This window comes from Rhopilema esculentum, chromosome 16, assembly GCF_057945365.1.
Source record: "Rhopilema esculentum isolate cy_ngs chromosome 16, ASM5794536v1, whole genome shotgun sequence".
Lineage (NCBI taxonomy): Eukaryota > Metazoa > Cnidaria > Scyphozoa > Rhizostomeae > Rhizostomatidae > Rhopilema > Rhopilema esculentum.
The window spans coordinates 14,788,638-14,804,231 of NC_142830.1; the positions used below are offsets into that span (position 1 = coordinate 14,788,638).

The following is a 15,594-nucleotide window of genomic DNA, read 5'->3' on the forward strand; positions in this document are numbered from 1 at the left end:
TCAAAAGCTACAGCCACATATGAATAATTTATCGAAAAGTACCCGTTGTGATCATCCTCTTCATGGCATATGTACTAGCGATTCACTTTAGCTTGTATACTTCATTGTTTTAACAATTATAGCAATACGATTATTGATTTGCATTGTTTTGAACACTTTTATTGGGGTTCATTTTAAGTGCTCTGTGATTTAATTTAATATTATTTCTATATCGTGGCTTTTGAAAATCAAAAGCCAGATCTGGTTCGCACCAAACTTTGTTGAAATCTTTGCCCATAAGCCTATTTATCTTAAAATGTAACCGAATATAAAACCTTCCCCTTTTCTTTGGTTATTCCATTTTCTGTTGCGGTTTTGGCTTTTCTAAAGATAAACTTATCTTCAGACATCGACTATGTTTCGCAAATTTTTATAGGCCCACAAGTTTTCGCAGTGTTGGTTTCTTCATTAACTAGACAAAATAATTCATTTTCCCCTCTGTTTCAAACAAGTCCCCGCTCGTTCCACGTCTTCTTTAAACATCATCCTCCCCTGCTTTGAAGCTTTCCTAAAAAAACTTATAGTTAACAAATCCCCTAATTCTTTGTCAGATAAAAGGAATCCTTGTACTACCTATCCCTGTCTGTTTTTCATTGAGTATAATGGTTTCAAATTATTTCCAAACCATGAAGAAAAAGCAAGTTCAAAAGCAAAAGAAAAAACAAAAAACTTTATAGGCAAAACTGTTTGAATTTCAAACAACTCATATTTTCTGCTACTTGGAAAAGGACATTGATTTTTGGTGATGAGTAAAATAGTGATAACACAACAACCAAGAGGTTTAGTAACTCGACTGGTACCACAGTGATTCAGTGGAAACTCGCACAGCTTATTCATCTTGGAAGCAGACAAATTAAACGACTTGCACGTCTGAAATTCAAATTGACGCACCACAGAGTAAAAACCAAATTTCGACTTTACAAGCCCTTATCAAGCGCCAAAGACTAAAATTACGGAATCCTATCAGCTGAAATGTAGATATAAAAGTTAACCATCCATGGACAACGTTAATCTTATCATTTATACCTGAACTTTACTAGCAATAGGCAAAGATTTGTTGGTCAATTGGTCTATCGAGGTACAAACATGTGACAATCCGACTTACAAAAGTCTGTGCAATTAATATGTATAGTGTTTATTCAAAATCAACCGGACCACGCATTTGTGTCCGAGTCACAAAATATCTAGCTTATGCGAGTCTAATTTAGCGAATCTGATACACCTTAGTCCGACTTATGCATGTCTGACTTATGCAAGCCTGATGCCAGTCCGACTTACGCAAGCCTGGCTCATGCGATTCCGACATAAGCAAGTCTGATTTATGCGAGTCCAACTTGTGCAAGTCGGACCTGTGTGAGTCTGAATTATGCATGTCCGAGTTTGACTGCAAAATGGCTAGTTGCCGAAACCCTGTTGTGTAAAATTTAAGCAAGGACTTGAATTTACCAACGATGCACTACAAGCATTGTTTTGTAGATTTGTAAGCGTTGAAAGTTTGTAAGCGACAACAAATATATGACGTCAAGATTCCTCTAGGTGGATATCAAGTAACATATGTTAAGGCTTAGTGGAAAAGGGACAAAATTTGAAGTATATACTTTGAACAAGAAAGAGAACATTTCTGTAAGTTACATATTGATTTATCAATAAAATCTATTTTGACAAATACGACCCACACACGAGGTAGTTTTGTCCTTTGCTAGCTGTTTGCTTACAGTACACTGTTTAAATTATCCTTATGAGTTGTTATTTGTCTCAGCTATGTTCGAATAAAGCCAGCTGAGAGCAAGGGAGGGACAGAAAATGGTTTGCATTTATATCAACATTCCTTGCCTTGTAATTCAGTTTCCATGACGTCAAAGCTACAGTATCAGCGAGGTTGAAATCCTTGTTGACATTTCTTCTACTCAAATGAGAAACATTTTTACAAATGACAGAGAAAAGACGGAGGAATTTAGACTGTAATCGATTTTATTTTTGTTATCTTCAATTTAGAATTCATTGAGTCGTTTTTAAAAGCAGCTAAAACTCTTTGAATCAACTGAACGCTTTGCAGAAATTGGTCATCAATGCATCTTTGAATGGAAATTCCCAAAAAGGCAAACAATTTGGTGGCAATTATCGTGAGTAAAACTTTGCTTTTTTCGCAAACTGTGCATAATTTTCAGGTAGATTCTAAATTTTTTTCCGTGCTTTTTACAATGTAAGGCACAAATCCCATGTTATTATTTGGTCAAGTCAATTCCATCACATCTAACGTTAATGCAAACGAGAGCCAAAATTGCAGGGATTAGGAAGCAAGACAGTAATTGTTTATACTTTTCCCACCCTGGTTATTTCTCCTATTCAACTCACCCCGCATAAACAGAGTGTCACCAACCTTTCCATTATTCTGTCTACATTGTAAATCGCTTTAAAAAGTAAATTAGCAAATCTAAGCTGGTAGTAAGCTAATCTACTGGGCTGGATTTCCGATTGTGGACAGCGCTTGAGGCAAATTAATGGCCAATCGATTAGAAATCAAGCCAATTTGCGTTGCGAGGGTGGCATTGCATGGCCAAAGAAAGCGACTTCAATTATTGGATTCGGTTTAGGCAGTTTTGGCGCCCTTTCGTTTCCAGCTAGTCTTTCGGCAAAATAAAATGGCTCTTTGAACCAAATATAATAAAGAACTTGCTAATGTGTAGAATAAGGAATGCCTACTCTTTTTATGTGTAGATGTAAAACTTGATCTTAGCTTGTCTGTCAAAACTGAAAGAGAAAAATATTGTATTGCTTTTTATTGGTTTCTTTTTCAATTGGTACACAGCCAGTGGTTAAACCACGCTTTTTACTAAAGGTCAGAAATACGAATAATGGTATCAGATCATTACGTTTCCAAGGGCCTAAAATCTGGAATTCACTCCCGGAATCAATAAAGACAGCACAGAATACAAGATAGTTAAAGAATTTAATCAGAACTTGGTTCCTTGAAAAGAAGTGCGCGTGCTCGTTTTGCAGTAAATAATCTGGTATGTTTTCGCTATTGTAAAAACTACATTGAATAATCTTTACAATACAATACAACAATTCAATACTAAGGGTTTGTCTGAACGCCAAGAACATTAAGTGCACAAACCCTCGGACGAAAAACTATTGGACAATAAACTTCGACGCAGATATTTTTAGAAGCTTTTTAGATTTTTAGAACAAATATCCACTTTTTTTCTGTTTAATCCGCTATATGGAACATCTCAAACCTAACCTCAGTTAATTTTCGATTTTTTAGAAGCAGCAAACTTTTGTATTGTAGAAAGGAAAAATGCATTTTTAAAAATAAATGCTTCTGCATACCAAATATATTTCAGAATACATTGGCACGTTAGGCCATTCTCTTGAAAATTCAAAGAATACTAGATAGAATATTGAGAATGCATATATATTTATGACATTGAGAGGTATCTTCTTGAATTGATAAGAGTCTCTTCATGACGCTTCTCGTTGATTGTCCTAAGATCGTCCAAAATGCAATAAATCTTTGCTACCGTGATATCTTGCCGTTCTCATTATTAATGCTTTATCATTTTCAAGGGCCAAACTGCGTGAATATCAAGAAATCTATGGAGTAGGTGGTAACATTATTTGCTAGTCTTTCTTGCGTAATCATTTCATGAAAAGAATTGATCCATTAATCAGGGTGGCGTGTCCGTATCCACGCACCCCCTCCTGTCTTGCCACTATGATATCTTGGAATTGCAGTTTTTGTGCTTTTGCAATCATAGAATTGCCATTACAAAACCATTCTCGCAGAAAATTTCAATATTGATGTTTTCTAAGTTTTACCTATTTTCAACGTTTTGGGAAAGAGTGAAAAATAATGGGCGTGACCCATAGGACCACGCCTTTGTCCTTATTTTAGTGTTATAAACCAGCTATTTTTTCCAAAGGCAACTTTTAAAAATACATTACCTTCCCTAACCCAGTGTATTTTTATCAACTTTTTATAGAAATATGTGGACCATATTGAGATTATGTGGACCATATTGAAGAGTGAGGGACCTCCCCCCCCCCTTCCCCGCCCATACCATTCATTTGCGCCACCACTGAAAGCAATGTGATATTTGAAATGAATCTAGAATCTAAGGACACGCTTTTTATCTATATAACTAAAGAACACTGAACTACTTAACCACTTCACTGTGTTTCTCGGGACTTTCAAGTTGAGGTGGAGCATTCTTTAATTTTTCATTTATTGCGTTTGCTAAGGCCTCTTCAAGAGATGTATATGTTTGGGGCTTCGGTATTCTTACTGCTTTTTTTATTTGCTGGGTATAATGCGGAGCTATTTCTGTTGTTTGAATCTACTGCCACCTGCCTCTCGCCAAGTAATGCCGCAATTTTTTCTTTAGCATACAAGATAAAAAGCATAGCGCCATATAAACCAAAGGCAGAATTTCCTGTGTTTGCTAAGCAAATTTCTTGAACTGGCAATTGATTTATAGAAAATTATATTTTTTGTTTGCTTTGTACGAAACAAAAGGGCATAATAATTCTAGGTGGTTGAAAGTAGGAATGAAGAAAGTAAAAGTATTAGACTTGCTGCTTGCTACTACAAACGAAAAGTTGTAATTTTTAAGAATATGTACACATCAAAAAAGGAGTGTTATCCGTCACTTTAAAATCATCCATCTTCTTTATCCAGGCACGATGTGGAGTTACTACGATCAAGATGGGTTTGCAGTGAAAGATACCGTTTTAAAGACCAAGTACGTCTGCTCTTATTATACTGTGTTTTTAAGTCCACGATGAGTTCTAGTTGCATGTTCATATAAGCTGGATTTGATGTTGGAACATTTGGAAGTCAAAGATTCGATTATGCTGTCACATTTCAATTATCATGCAATGTGGGTGCATTAGATTCACTGAAATATTTTCAATTGAGATCAAAATTAGAGGAAAATACATTGCAATATGTGTTATCTACTATAAGTCTAAGAAACGAGTTTCGGAAAAGTTTTTGATGCACTTTTTACTAATGGAACACTGTAAAAGGAACTAACATATGAAGGCAAAACTTTTAAGGAACTGATACTTCTAAAGACAATTGAAATTTTCGGTTTGCAAATAAGGATGCCGGTTCTATTCATGTGGCCGGTTCTTCACTTTTTTGCCTTTCTTTAAGGGCACTTAATTTGCAGTTTGCGCTTCTTTAAGGGCACTTATTGTGCAGTTAGAATTGAGAAATGATTTGGGGTTTTTGGTACCTTAAGTGAGCAAAAGATATCCAAAAATAAGGGACATAAGGAACTAGGCCTTGGGACAGGTCCTTTATTAAAAGTACAAAGATGAAGAATAGCTGTATGTATAGAAAAGCTTCAAAAAACTGGAAAAATTTACTGATAGACTCAACCTAAATTCTGCGTTGGATATTTCTGGCAATGTTCATTAATTCAATCGAAAGCTTAAATTTAAAGAATACAAAATGATAGTAGGGAGTGAGACTTATGAAAATTTCTTTCAAGTTCATCAGTTCAAATTCAAATGATGCAGCTGAGAAAGGCAATGCAAAATGCCATCTTTATACGAATGCCATTCCAACCGTTATATGCCATTCCATCTAATGCCATTCCAACCGTTATACATAATTTATTTTCGGATTTGGCAGCAGGCTGTTAATCCTATACAATCCTTGCAGATGCATGAAAAATGTGTCTTCATTTGTTTATTTTCAAACTCCGGCAACGACGCTCTTTGTTGGCAATTCTAGTGTTATTTCCTCATTTTCTATAGTTTGATATCAACATGTAGTACTTTTAAAGAACTTTGATCTTGTTTAAAGTCTTGCTCAGGGGAACAGCTGGATGATTCAGCCGGCTTTAAATATTATCAATAACATTGAATATTCGTCCTCTTTATGTTCGAGCAACACCTTGATATAGGCTCTTTGTCACGCGCTGAAAAATCCATTTTATAACAAATAAAATATTGGTTTAACAAAGGCTTCTAAAAAAACTTCAAGTCTTTTTTCATAAACTTCGTTTGCATTGCTGCAAAATTTATCATCTTCATTCTCAAGTAGGTAGATTGTGGAGTACAAAGGTTTAGACGAAAGACGAAAATTGTTTAATTATAAAAAATTAAAGGTTTGAAATTCAGTTGAAAATTTCTGATGATATTGTATAATGAATTGTTAATTCGTAATATCTTTTGATACTAAAAGCTGTTAATTAATAATTTCCCATATCTCAATTGTGAGACCAGTAGACTAGACCCTGTTTACACGGGATCGATCCAGGCCGGGATCGATCCCAAACTGGTACGGATCGGCCTTCCGTTTACACGGGAACTCTCGGGATCGATCCGCTATCCGTGCTAATTTGGGTTCGCTTTGGAAAGCGTTCCAGTTTGAGATCGATCCCGTCTCGTGTAAACGTTTGGGATCGATCCCGTCATTTTGTTGTCAATCTTCCTACAAATTTGGCGCTATCTTCTTTAGGTGCTAATGACATAAGCAATACGCATGTGCGTTCCTCCCTAGGGACCGATCTGGGATCGATCCCGTGTAAACGCAAGCGAAATGTACGGATCGATCCAGTTTCTTCCGTTTAAACGGGGGACTATAACGGCGAGACTGTCTCATGAGAATCAAGAAAATGACATCATTTCCCGATGAATCAAGTCGCTTTGCAATTTGCAAGCCTCGAGGGTTTTTCTTAAACATTCTTTGCCATTGTCATCTGGAATCTGTAAGGTTTTAATCAGCTAGAATTTTCCGGCTCGATTGTTTCTGTTCCTTGTTAGGTTTGATTCATCGAACAAAGCAATCTTTTCATGTTTAGTAAGCAAATATTTCCTATTGAAACCATCTTCGTTTGTTATCATTATTCGTTGACTGTACGTGACGAGGAAAGCAAACTTTTGATGATTTTAATGTCCATCCAAGCTAAAGCAGCAAGTCTTTTGTTGGTATCAAAAAAAATTTCAGTGATCGGTATTCTTTTATTTGCATCGATAAAATGAGACATTGTTATCTATCGGTTTTGGAAGTAGGAACAAAAATAAACGGAGATCCTGAGTAGCTAAAGCCAATTACTATTAATAGTTGCGGGTTCCTGAACCATATCCTGATCAGCCTCAGCCTCGTTAGCACTGAAGGGCCTCGCCCAATTATGGATTTTTGATTATCAAACGCTGATTGCGTCATGGTTTGTCAATGTACAATATAAAGTTATCGTTGATCAAATGGAACGCTATTATATTAAAGATATTATTGATTGCGTTTGGTTGCGTTTGGCGATCAATTTTTAACGAGTTTGTTTGATGAACAGGTGGGAAGAATACTATTTGTTGTTCCTTATTCTCATGCATTGCTCCTATTGTTTCAGGTCTTACATGACGAAGAGAATTTCGTGGTCATTGCGATCCTAGTTCATTTAAGCCCACTCACATCAGAAGCACATGAAGATCGGTTGGTAGTAGAATATTTTGGGGTAAACATGACACTTTTCATCTGATCGATAATATTTGTTTTTTATCTCATTAATCTCTGGAAGATCGCAGTCACTGGACGTGTGTGGACAAATGCAAAAGCTGTTTTTCTTGAGTTGACAATATTGCAAGCTTGTTTGGTGTTATCAATGGGAATTAAAGGCGGATAAACATTTTTTATCGGAGTTATATTGCGCGAATCGTATCGGTGAATGGAAAATGAATTGTTCATGGTCAACATCGTGCTTGGTCGTCCCGGAGTACATGATATCTTGCACAGACGATGCTTTTAAATACAACATTCTTATCAACTGCATTGTCAACTTCCTCTTTGCTGTAATCTCAACCGTGCTTAATGGAAGTGTCATATGGGTCATATTTTCGCACGAACGTCTCTGGACAACCTATTACATGATACTGCTATCTTTAGCAATAACAGATTTTACTGCCGGAATTTTGGCGCAGCCGTTGCACATAGCAAGGCTAGCTGTTTTAGCCACGAAGGGACAGCCACCATGTGCTCTTGACATTGCCACTGTAGCTATTGGATATACATTACCAGCCACCTCGTTTTTTACTGTCTCCTACGTGACTCTCGAGCGTTTTCTCGCCATTTTTTATCCGTTTTATCACGAACGCCGTTGCACCAGCAAGAGCTCTCTGAAAATGATTTTACTGATATGGATAATTGGGGCCTCTTATGGGGCAGTTGGGTGTCTCCCGTACAAGCAAACCAGACTCGCATTTATCGTAATGGTCACTGTAATTGGGACGTTCTTTTTGCTATGGAACAGCTTTGCTTATTCAAAAATATTCATCATATCGAGAAAAATTAGAAGAAAAATTCGACAAGAGCAGCAACGATTCGCAACAGACGAGAAGCTAGTGAAAGAGGCGAAGGCTGCCAAAACAACGTTCGTAGTAGTTGCAACGCTTTTTCTCTTCTATGGTCCTGCTTTTACCACGACTGCAGTGTCACATAGAATCGAACTTTTTCCAAAATTCATAAATATCTGGGCATACACCCTTATGCTTGTTAATTCGGCAGCAAATCCTCTTGTGTATTGCTTCTTTTGCCAGGACATTGGACGTGAAATGAAGAAACTATGGTACCGTGTTAGAGTAAAGTCTGCATCACCTATTGAAGTAACTTCGAATAATCCTTCACAACAGTATTCTTAATAGTAAAGATGGGTCTTGTTAAAGAATGTTGCCAATAATGACAAGCGTTCTAATTCATATCGACGAAGCTCCATTTTGTAGGTCCCTAAAATGCATAATGTAATTTCCGTGAAATCTGCGAATATTTTGACTGTTGCCGCCGAACTGAAATTCATGTAGATAATCGTTTTATTTGAAGTAGTAACTTTGAATTATCTATTTAGCCTACAAAAGAAACTCGTCCGTTCTTTTTGCTAAACAAATGATCTTTGGTTGACTCATTATAAATCTTAATTCAAGTCACCCAAATTATTTACAAGATCAATACATCGATTCACAATTTTTCAAAACTGTCCTTTTTTGTTGATTTCAAGGTTAACAGTTTCTTAAAGGCTTCTTAAGTACGAAATGCCAAAGAGCCACTTTACAGTAACACCAAGACCTTGGACAAAGTAACTTGAAATAGAACCCTCAATAAGTCACGGAGCTCTTTTTTCTATTTAATTGTATCAATTAAACAGAAAGAAGAGTCGTCGAAGGAGTCATTTTCACCCCATCTTTAAGAGAAGGATTTGGAATCACTTTCACCCCATCTTTAAGAGAAGGGTTTTCGAGAACAGTACTTTGGTTTCCTAATTTTTTTATCTTCTAAGACTTGGTTTTTAAAGACGATTTCTTTCAAAAAATGACTGTAAAAGACCTCATTTAAGGTCTTCTTGTGGCAAATTTTCGAAAAATGTGGTTAATTTTATAACATCTTCGAAATTTGAACCGTTTTTTATTTCCTTTTATTTCATTTCGACCACGATTCAAGAAACACTCTACCCGCAACCTCCCAAAAATCGATATGAAAATGATTGTCTGGTGTCTGCCCTTTGCAAAAATTCGTTTCGTTTTTGATTCGTTCTTGCTCGATTTAATTTATTTCATAAGATTTTCTTATGTAAATTTCCAAAGTTCAAAAACTTGTTGGAAATTCAAAAACTCGAGTTTGTTTAACTTCGCTTAAAATAACCTTGAAATTCAGAGACTAAACCTTGGTTTGACCAAATAAGTGATTATAAAAGCAAAAATTGCTCAACTTCTTTCAGTCTTACTCAGCGAGAGTTATACATTGCCAGCCAGTTTTACTAAGAACTACGAGAAACTTATGTTGTTTTCGTATATTTTTTGTTTCATTTCTCATAAGCTAACGCTCCCAAATCTCAAACGTTGTTTTATAAAAAAACCAACATTGTTGCCTGGGGAGAGGGAATGGCTAAATTTGCGCTCGAGAACTGTCCTTAGTCGAGTCGTGACTTCAGACTTGCGTTATTGTTCCAAGACTTTGGGCAGGGCTTGTTGATGCAGCCAAGAAGTTAATGAATATTTTACAACCAAACTATCAACTAAACCTAAATTCCAGCTAAAGATAGAACGAACAACAAAACTACAAGAGCATTATAATGAACATGAACTTACTACGAATACAAAAAAAATACAGAAACAAAATTACTCAAAGAAAGAGCTCCCTCACTAGATAAACCTATCAAGGAGAGATCCACTTCTCCAATTCTGAGATAATATTTATGAATTTTGATGAATCGAAATAGTTTAAAGAAATTTAATGATTCATCTTTTCTAGCAGCAGTCACAAAAGTAGCCCAGAACACCCCTCAGACATGACCATTCGTCGTTCACATAAAATAACTGTAAAAACATTGAAAATAGCAAGCAAGACTGAAAAAAGCTGAAAACACAAGAAATAAATTGTGAGGATCGAAATATTTAGCTGGTTTACCCTGCTCAACAAGTAGTTTTTTAGATTTACTTTGTTTAAGATGAATTCTGAGTACAACAGGTAGTGCTTAAACAAAAGCAAATCACCGTCACTGGCTTGTCTTGTAGAATATTGATGAACTAAATTAGAAAAAGTTATAAAAGCAACAGGTTTACGTTTTGTTGGTAGAATTAAAAACAAAAGTAAAAAGTCGAAGTTTAGAAATCTTTGAAAGTTTCAAAAATTTGAGATCTTTTAAGATAGACGATGATATCGAAGCTGAAATGAAGCTAATTGCCTTTTTTCTGTAAATTGAAGCTGGTTAAATTCATCATTCATATGTTTGGCCCCAAACAATAAGGTAATGTTTCAAGAAGGACAGAAACATAGAATTGTATAAGCAGAGTTAGATTTCTTAGTATCTTAGTTAAATATAATGGAAGTAAGCAGGAACTCCGACACAGGTTTGAAAGTAAGGAGGGCCAGAGCAAATTAAAGACCCAGTAACAAATGATTTCACAAAAAACTCTATTCTTTTGCAGAAAAAATTGGAGCAAAGGTACCCCACCCCCCGTAGTCAAGCATCCTGATAAGTCTCTTATTTTTAAAAAGATTTCACATATTCTAGCTAACTTTTTAAGTAGTTCTCTGAGTTGGTATTCCCAGCTAAGTCTATCAGAAGGCCTAAAAATCCAACAATTTTCACTCTATTGACACACCCGGTTACTTTCACAATAACAGCACCAGAAGGCATATTTGGAGATAATGTAGAATGAAAGATATCGTAGATAGTTTTATCAATATCTAGATATAGTTTATCAGCATCAAGCCATTTCTTTACTGGGCGTAGCTCTCTGTTATCAATTTGATTGGATTAGACAGATCACCTGACTCATAAGATATGCTTTTATCATCACCAAGTAGATAAAACTTGAATTTCTTACACGCACTATAATCGTCACCAAGTAGATAAACTTAAATTTTTTAGATGCATTAGGCAGTTCAGTGATATGTATAATGGAAAATAAGGAGCCCAGCACAAACCATTGTGGAGCACCACAATTAATTTAGAGCAAGTCAGATTACTTCCGTTAGCAGAAACGTATTGCTTTCCAGATGTTATAGCAAAGACTCAAGGCCGCTATTTTTAATCATTTCGTCAAGAAAGATTTGATTCTTAAACTGCAGGATTCATCAAGAATTTGCCCAATAAGACTTAATCATGTCTTCCATTGTAACACTGTCCTTTAAATCTTGCATTATATTCTAATCCACAGTAACGTAATCAATCACACGTTCGTAGCGTCCCCTTGTTTGTGTTTGCTGCACGTCAAATATAATCCTTCAAACGACTCTCAACACAAGCAAATTATATGAACCAGCGATATATAAGCATCATCTAGAGTTCTTATATTGGACTCAATCGAAAATATCTCTAATAGAGTGAATCCGAGGAGTTTTTCTCTAGATTTCTGGTAGCCCCTGGTATTCGTTGTGAAAAACAATAGTAAGTTTGAGGGAAGATTATACCAGATACCAGATATCAGGGTTGGAGAATTCACCGAACTTTGGGTTGTTCAGGAGTCTGCAAGCACCAAACTAAGTCTTTCCTGTGACAGTAAAGCACACAATGAAAAGAGATTTTCGCTCGAAATTTTGAATATTCATTTACTTTCCTTGTCATAATGACCACACACCGTGCTTACATTGGATCAAGAGTGCCCCAAGACTAACAGAAATTTATGAGAGACTAAATTTTCATCTCTGCTTGCGCATTTGTGAGTTGTTGCTCTTATGTTAAGAGGGGTTTTCCATAAGGAAAAGAAATCGAATAAACGTAGGATTTGATTTCCAGAGACAAAAATTGAATTGAGACAACAACTAACTTAAATAGGTCAGCTGCACATTGTCTGCTTTATTTTTTCAGTCTAAAGTCTTTCCATAATCTGGAGTCTGTAATTCTGATTTCTAAGTTAGGAAATATATATACCCAATTGTGGTTCAAAATAGTCCAATTACTTCAAGGCGAACATCTGCTTGTTAATGAAAAGTCATTGAAATTTTAATGTTTTGCTCATCTTTAACAGTCTCAGGCTGAGCCGTGTTTTCATGAAATACGTACGATAAGCTAACAGAAATATCAGCGACGTGGTCACAGTTTATGTTCCATAAATAGCAGCAAGAAGCTAATCAAATCGGATAAGTCTGTCTAGATCAGAAATTAGATCAAAATGTGACCAAATATAGAATTATTTATCCTCATAACCACTTTAACGAAGAGATTTAATTGTTAAGTCTATTGTATGGCCTTGGTTGTTGGAGAGTTCTCTGGGTAGTGTTAAATCAATTTAAGACGCTAAGTAGTCGGGCCCACGAAGAAAATTAGGGGTTGCTGCCAACTGAAAGCCAACGACAATACAATTACTCGTGTTAGAACAGAAAGATGTTTTATCTATCAATTTCTCCAGGATTTTGCTGCCCAAAGCGTCCATCAAGTAGAAAAAGAAAAGGAAAGATTAATGGTTTGCAGATTAATGGTTTCAACAACTGAAAGGAAGACCATTGAAATAAAGAATTTTAAAAGCCACACCTTGGCTACGCCTATTTCTTTGCATGTTTGAAATATCTGTAAATTTGGGCCCATTTGTTACAGGAAGGATGAAGTCATTCTGAAGCTGATTGCTTGCAAAGAGAAAATACGAAAAGGAATCCTTTCCTTGATGCATTAGACACTTGAGAAGATTATGAGATACCCGGCCCAGGTTTCAACTAGCAATCATGTTATCCAGGGATCAATTTGCTTATCCCAGGTTTCATTCAACGATTCCTGTCGCTGTTGAATCTAACGTACACTTGTTATTACAACAGGCACCGCACACCAGTCTAAAAGTGGGTGGGCTGAGAAGTGTGTGACGGAAAATCTGATTAGGCCACGCCCTTAAGAACGCCGGAAAGATAATAATTACTGTGAAATAGATAAACAAGATAAGACACCAAGAAAATGAACAAAGAAGGTTCCCAGTCAAGAAAAATTGCTACTACTTAGGATCCGTCAAAGTAAATTTTACAAAAGTTGCGCTAGAGCAAACTTCTAAAAATTTTCTAACCTATTATTGCAAAAGGAGGGGGGGGTCTTTAGCCCCTGCTAGCCCAATGGCTGCGCGGTGCCTGTCTACAATGCAATCGCAACAAGAGTTAAAATTAGTCAGTTTCTTGATCTTACCTAAGCTTTTGACACCGACAATCAGGAAATTTTGAAGAATCTATTGGTGCACACAAAATGAGCATTCGTCGAACAGAGCTCGTAAAAACAAATTAAGCTGCCGTATTCCACAAGCATCGTGTTTGGGACTGCTCTTATTTATTATGAAGAGAAAATGTTTGTACACATTTGCGGGTAGTATGCATTTGTACACAGCACACTTGTTTCCTTCAATATTCCGAATTATAAAGGGGCAGTTATGAAGATTATTACTTTTTTGATAATAATGGTTTGTCTGATAGAGCATCTATGAAAAGAATATTGAATCACGAATTATCGAGGGTGAGCGGAATGTTTGCCAGGATAGTGGTATCAGCTTTTATCGAATTTGAAAAATATGGCGATTGGATACGCTCTAGGCCAAAACATAGCTACAATTCGGCATCTTTATATTGCGGTTGTGAGCTTGCAGCGTATACAACAATCGTCAGAGGATCATGGGATTGCATGGCCATGTTTGATTTGTTTTTGTTAATTCCATGGCTTGCTTGAAACATTATCACGTTTATACCATATTGGTGTTTTTTCTTTACCATTACCTAACAAATTAAGATATTCATGTCATGCAAGTCGAAGAAGTTTTTCATTCGTCTTCACGGCAGTTGCCTCTGCAGAGCGAAAACTCGCAAACTTCTTTCACGAGCAAACTGAGATATGTTGATTAATATTGTTGCATTTTGCATATGAAGTCGCAGGGCCTATTTTAGTGTGGTTTTTCCCACATTTTATGGTCTTGGAAATCCAAAATGTGGTCTTGGAAATTCAAAATTGTGGAATGAGGTTTGTCATGTTAGCTATGATAAGTACATGGTAATTCGAACAGCCCTCGCAAGGATCGTAGCAGCTAAGCCACATTCTGCAGACGTTGAACGTTTGATCAGCACATACAACAAAATAAAAACAAATGACCGTGCCTCCCTGTCTCCGCAAACGATGTTCAGTTCAGTCAGAATTTGACCCTATTACAGCTGCTTTGTTCTGGATAAACAAAAAGCAACGACGGGAACATTCTGTATCGAAAGCAAAAGAGCAAGAATGGTTCCTTAAAGTGTTTTTCGGAAGCAGGTGATGCCTACAAAGAGAGAAGGATCAGAAAATATTAAGAAAGGCAAACCTGATGTCGATTTCTGAAACCTGAAATAATTGAAACTGATCAGCTTACTCTAAGGCCCCCAATAAATGAACTCCCCCCAATATTAATCTTTCAAAAATCTTATAGCCCTCTGCTCTTATTAGAGCTCCCCGCTTTTCAAATTTTTTGGCTTCGCGTGTCCTTCAATATTAAGATAAGTATAAACCTTTAACTACTGTTACTGTCGGAGTCCATAAAGAATAGGCTATCATAGAAACATATTTCTAATCGTGTTATATTGAATATTTTTGTTTTACACAAATTGACATAAAGGCTTTCTACGGAAACGGTCGATATTTTGAAATTCCATGCTTCATATACAGCTTTCTTTTCTTAAAGTGTGGGCTTTCCATGAAAATTTCCATAAAATAGGCTCTGTGAATTCACAATAAAAACCTTAAGAAACCCTTATTGAACAGTCAAACACTCTGAACATGAATCGTCTAATATTCTGATTTGAAGGGGTTAGTGAATGAAAAACGTGTTAAAGTTTTAATAAGTTAAATGTACCATTGATTAAGTAATTTTATATTGATAAAAACAAACAGTTAAAGAAGCTAAACATTGCGCACTTTTTAAAGCATACTTTTTAAAGCACACTTTTTAAAAGACGTTTTTTAAGTGAAATTAGTGACGCAAGTTTTGAAGATAAGGAAATGTTTTGATTGGTCGGAAATTTGTTTTTTGAATTAAATGATCGCAGCTATAATCAATCGGAAAGATTGAAATAAGAAGGAAAGCATCGAACTAAGCGAATTAAGGCAAAGAGGGACT

The 15,594-nt window shown here is 36.1% G+C and overlaps 1 protein-coding gene across 4 annotated transcripts; it reads left to right on the plus strand.

The window, feature by feature from the left end:
* Positions 1 to 153: 153 nt before the first annotated feature.
* LOC135682555 (trace amine-associated receptor 1-like) lies at positions 154 to 13,182 on the plus strand. 4 transcript variants are annotated; one of them, XM_089112976.1, is made up of 5 exons: positions 981 to 2,162; positions 2,922 to 3,050; positions 3,610 to 3,643; positions 4,721 to 4,784; positions 7,404 to 13,182. In XM_089112976.1, the coding sequence occupies exon 5, from the start codon at positions 7,726 to 7,728 to the stop codon at positions 8,686 to 8,688; it is 963 nt and encodes a 320-aa protein (XP_088969102.1). In that variant the 5' UTR covers positions 981 to 2,162; positions 2,922 to 3,050; positions 3,610 to 3,643; positions 4,721 to 4,784; positions 7,404 to 7,725; the 3' UTR covers positions 8,689 to 13,182. The 4 variants fall into 4 exon arrangements, with proteins under 4 accessions (XP_088969103.1, XP_065053568.2, XP_088969102.1 ...); XM_089112977.1 differs by having other exon boundaries at positions 154 to 3,050; XM_065197496.2 differs by having other exon boundaries at positions 154 to 3,643.
* Positions 13,183 to 15,594: the final 2,412 nt, after the last annotated feature.